General features: G+C 47.3%; 1 protein-coding gene across 1 annotated transcript in view; it reads right to left on the reverse strand.

Annotated features, from left to right (window-relative positions):
- Nucleotides 1-66: 66 nt before the first annotated feature.
- The window catches only part of LOC122557998 (myosin-binding protein C, cardiac-type-like), a 17,821-nt gene continuing 13,494 nt past the window's right edge, over nucleotides 67-4,393 (reverse strand). Inside the window, exons 7-8 of the mRNA XM_043706302.1 lie at nucleotides 1,332-1,380; nucleotides 67-91 (exon numbers count right to left, since the gene is read on the reverse strand). Of these exons, the coding sequence (XP_043562237.1) occupies nucleotides 82-91; nucleotides 1,332-1,380 (59 nt within the window). The 3' untranslated portion in view covers nucleotides 67-81. The remainder of the gene's footprint in view (nucleotides 92-1,331; nucleotides 1,381-4,393) is intronic.

The raw sequence follows: 4,393 nt of genomic DNA on the forward strand, positions 1-4,393 counted from the left end.
TGTGTCCGGTAACTGTCTGATTCAAGTCGATCCCAGTGACAAGTCCACATACAATCTCAGATATTCCCCAGCACTTCTCAGTCACCATGGCCTACATTTCAAAACCTGGAAAAACTGCTGATCCACCAAGGCAAAGCAGCTGAGAGGCTGCAGGAATCGGGTGGGTTACACACTGGCTTCCTGTAGCAATCAGTGAGCAGCCACATTGAACCAATCATCTACCAGCTTACACTGACACACATTTGACCGATGAACTGGGCTACAGAAGTAGACCAATACATTGGCACCTTGGACCTTGTGGGAGCTGCCTGGCTACCCTCCCTGCCTCAGGCATGGGATGGATGCCAAGATTAGAGTGGTGCTGGCAAAGCACAGCTGGTCAGGCAGCATCCGAGGAGCCGAACATGGGCATGGGCCCTTCATCAGGAATGAGGGTACCAAGCTACCCAATAGGGAGATCCATCCCCAGAGAATCCATTGGCAGTGGACTCAACTGGACTGGCACATTCTGACTTGCTCAGTGAGTGTGTTCACCCCGATGGTACCAGCTATCCTAGGCCACAGACTGGCAAATACTGGCCTGGCCTGACCTGACTTGGCCTAGCCCACCTACAGCTCCAGTGCAGAGACAAGTGGCCCGACATGATGATGGATTTGTTGGAAGTTCTGGCTTCAAATGATTTGGTTGGCATTCCAGGAATAAGGTGGAGGGGTACGAGGTGGAGTTTGTCAAGCCAAGGCACAGGAAACAAGTGGATCATCCAGCCTGTCGAGGCTACATCACCATTCAAAACCACCTTGGGTTCAACCCCACTTCCATGTCCCTCCATTTTGGGAACGTAGACCTGATTTACTCAGCCTTTCATCCCACAGTGGTTCCCCACTTCAGGGACCTAGTTGGTGAACCTGCCCTATACTGTCTCCAATGTAAGGACATTCTTCCTTCAGTACGGAGAACAGAGAACAAAACTGCACACAGTATTCCAGCAGTGGACTCAACAAACAACTGGGACAAGACTTCCTCATTACAAGAGCATTGGAGTGCAGGAATAAAAGAAGGAATACCATTTGCCTTCCTGCATATGGCAACTGTGTTTTTGCATAACCATACCTAAGCCTCTGAACAATACCTCTTACAACTTCTAAACCTTTCAAAAAATACGTGATTTTACGATCAAAGTGAATAACCTCACACCTTGTGACCCTTTAAGACCTTGCAGTTCACTCACTCCCCTCTCTATATCTCAGTGTACCTTCTCTGTTGCCTCCTGCCCTTCCTGCTAACTTTGTCCCGTCAGGGTGATCCTGAGGAGTAACAGAGAATCACTTACGTGCGTCTGAACTGAGACAAAAGGTTCACCTCCTCTTGCACCGGAGCATCTGGGATGAAAACGCACAGGGTTAGTACTTACAGAACAGATTCACACCATGCCTCCCATTTGTCACACACCCATCAACCCCCTTCTCATAGGCCTAGTCCATTCCCTTTAAATTTCATATCCCTCCTTGTCTCAGCCCCCCCCCACTCTCCAACTCTGTAACCTCCAGTCCATACCCTGAGGTAACTACACTCCTCCACTTCTGGACCTGTAAGACCATGTAGGACTGATTCAATGGCCTATTCCTGTTCCTATGTTCCTCTTCCTTGTCCAGGATTCATAGCCATGCCTTACATTTTCAAAGCCCCAAGCTCTGGAATTCTCTTCAGAGAAGCTCTGCATCTCCCCCCGCTGGTAAATCTGACCCGATTTTAGATTAGATTAGATTAGATTAGATTACTTACAGTGTGGAAACAGGCCCTTCGGCCCAACAAGTCCACACCGACCCGCCGAAGCGCAACCCACCCACCACATGTACCCCTTTTTACCTAACACTACGGGCAATTTAACATGGTCAATTCACCTGACCTGCACATCTTTGTGACTGTGGGAGGAAACCGGAGCACCCGGAGGAAACCCACGCAGACACGGGGAGAACGTGCAAACTCCACACATTCAGTCGCCTGAGTCGGGAATTGAACCCGGGTCTCTGGCGCTGTGAGGCAGCAGTGCTAACCACTGTGCCGCCGTGCCGCCCACTTGTTGGAGGGTTTCAGATTCCCGCTCTATCCAAAACAGCACCATCCATCCACACCGGTGTGTCCAATATGTTCATCACCAGCTACGTATACCACCCACCTCCACCCCCAGGCTCCAGCTGTATTTCCTACACTCCTGCTCTACCCTTCCCCTCCCTTCCAGGACCGCAATAACAGTCCCCTTGACCTCACCTTCCACACGTCCGTATTCAACAGACTACTCTGTCCCTTTTCTGTCACCTTTAGTGTGAGGCCATTGCCATTCCCCACCCCTCCTCTGTTACCATTAATATCGGGAATACAGAATCTATTCACTACTATGTAACCACAGCCGAGTGTCAGAAAAACCCATCTGGTTCACCAATGTCGTTCACAGAAGAAAATCTGTGAGCATCACTTGGTCTGGAATCCATGTGACTCCAGACCACAGCAATCTGGCTGACTCTGAACTGACTTCTGAATTGGCTGACTATACCACGCAGTTGTATCGACCGTTACGAAGTCTCAACAAAGAAATGAAACCTGGCATCAACCTTAGGCACCAGAAACGACAACGATAGAAACATCCCTGACAAACTCCTGGAATTCCCTCCCTAACAACACTGGGGGTCAACTTACAGCACATGGACTGCAGTAGTTCAAAAAGACAACTCACCACCACATTCCCAAAGACAATTAGGGACTTGCCAACAAATGTGGGCCAGCCACTGGTGCGCAAGTTCCACAAGTTCCAGCAAACAAATGCTACAGGAAGGACAGAAAGGGAGGCAAGAGAGGAGGGGAAGTGGAGTTTTTGATAAGGGTATAGCATTACAGCTGGAGTTAGGGAAGATATTCCCAGAAATATATCCAGGGAAGTTATTTGGATGGAGCTGAGAAATAAGAAAGAGATGATCACCTTATTGGGATTGTATTATAGACCCCCTAATAAGTCAGTGGGAAATTGAGAAACAAATCTGGAAGGAGATCTCAGTTATCTGTAAGAATATGGTAGGGGATTTTAACCTTCCAAACATAGACTGGGACTGCCATAGTGTTAAGGGTTTAGATGGAGAGGAATTTGTTAATTGCGTACAAGAACATTTTCTGATTCAGTATGTGGATGTACCTACTAGAGAAGGTGCAAAACTTGACCTACTCTTGGAAAATAAGGCAGGGCAGGTGACTGAGGTGTCAGTGGGGGACCATTTTGGGGCCAGTGACCATAATTCTATTAGATTTAAAAATGGAAAAGGATAGACCAGATCTCAAAGTTGAAGTTCTAAATTGGAGAAAGGCCAATTTTGACGGTATTAGGCAAGAACTTTTGAAAGCTGATTGGAGGCAGATGTTCACAGGTAAAGGTACAGCTGGAAAATGGGAAGCCTTCAGAAATGAGATAACAAGAATCCAGAGAAAGTATATTCCTGTCAGGGTGAAAGGGAAGGCTGGTAGCTAGTGGGAATGCTGGATGACTAAAGAAATTGATGGCTTGGTTAAGGAAAAGAAGGAAATGTATGTCACGTATAGACGGGAAAGATCGAGTGAAATATGAAGAGTATAAAGGCAGCAGGAGTATACTTAAGAGGGAAATCAGGAAGTCAAAAAGGGGACATGAGATAGCTTTGGCAAATAGAGTTAAGGAGAAGGCGTTTACAAATACATTAAGGACAAAAGGGTAACTAGGGAAAGAATAGGGTGCCTCAAAACTGCACCCTGCCTTTATTCCTGATGAAGGGCTTTTGCCCGAGACATCGATTTTCCTGCTCCTCGGATGCTGCCTGAACTGCTGTGCTTTTCCAGCACCATTCTAATCTAGACTCGGGTTTCCAGCATCTGCAGTCCTTGTTTTTACTCCTCAAAGATCAGCAAGGCGGCATTTATGTGGAGCCGCACTAGATGGGGGAGATATTAAACGAGTACTTTGCATCAATGTTTACTGTAGAAAAGTACATAGAAGAAACAGAATGTAGGGAAATAGATGGTGACATCTTGAAACATGTCCATATTACAGAGGAGGATGTGCTGGATGCCTTGAAATGCATAAAGGTGGATAAATCCCCAGGACCTGATCAGGTGTACCCGAAAACTCTGTGGGAAGCTAGGGAGATGATTTTTGGGCCCCTTGCTGAGATATTTAGATCATAGGTAGTCACAGGTGAGGGGCTGAAAGACTGGAGGTTGGCAAACGTGGTGCCACTGTTTAAGAAAGGTGGTAATGACAAGCCAGGGAACTATAGACCGGTGAGCCTGATGTCGGTGGTGAGCAAGTTGTTGGAGGGAATCCTGAGGGACAGGATGTACATGTATTTGGAAAGGCAAGGACTGATTAGGGAT

This window comes from Chiloscyllium plagiosum, chromosome 16, assembly GCF_004010195.1.
Source record: "Chiloscyllium plagiosum isolate BGI_BamShark_2017 chromosome 16, ASM401019v2, whole genome shotgun sequence".
Taxonomy (NCBI): domain Eukaryota; kingdom Metazoa; phylum Chordata; class Chondrichthyes; order Orectolobiformes; family Hemiscylliidae; genus Chiloscyllium; species Chiloscyllium plagiosum.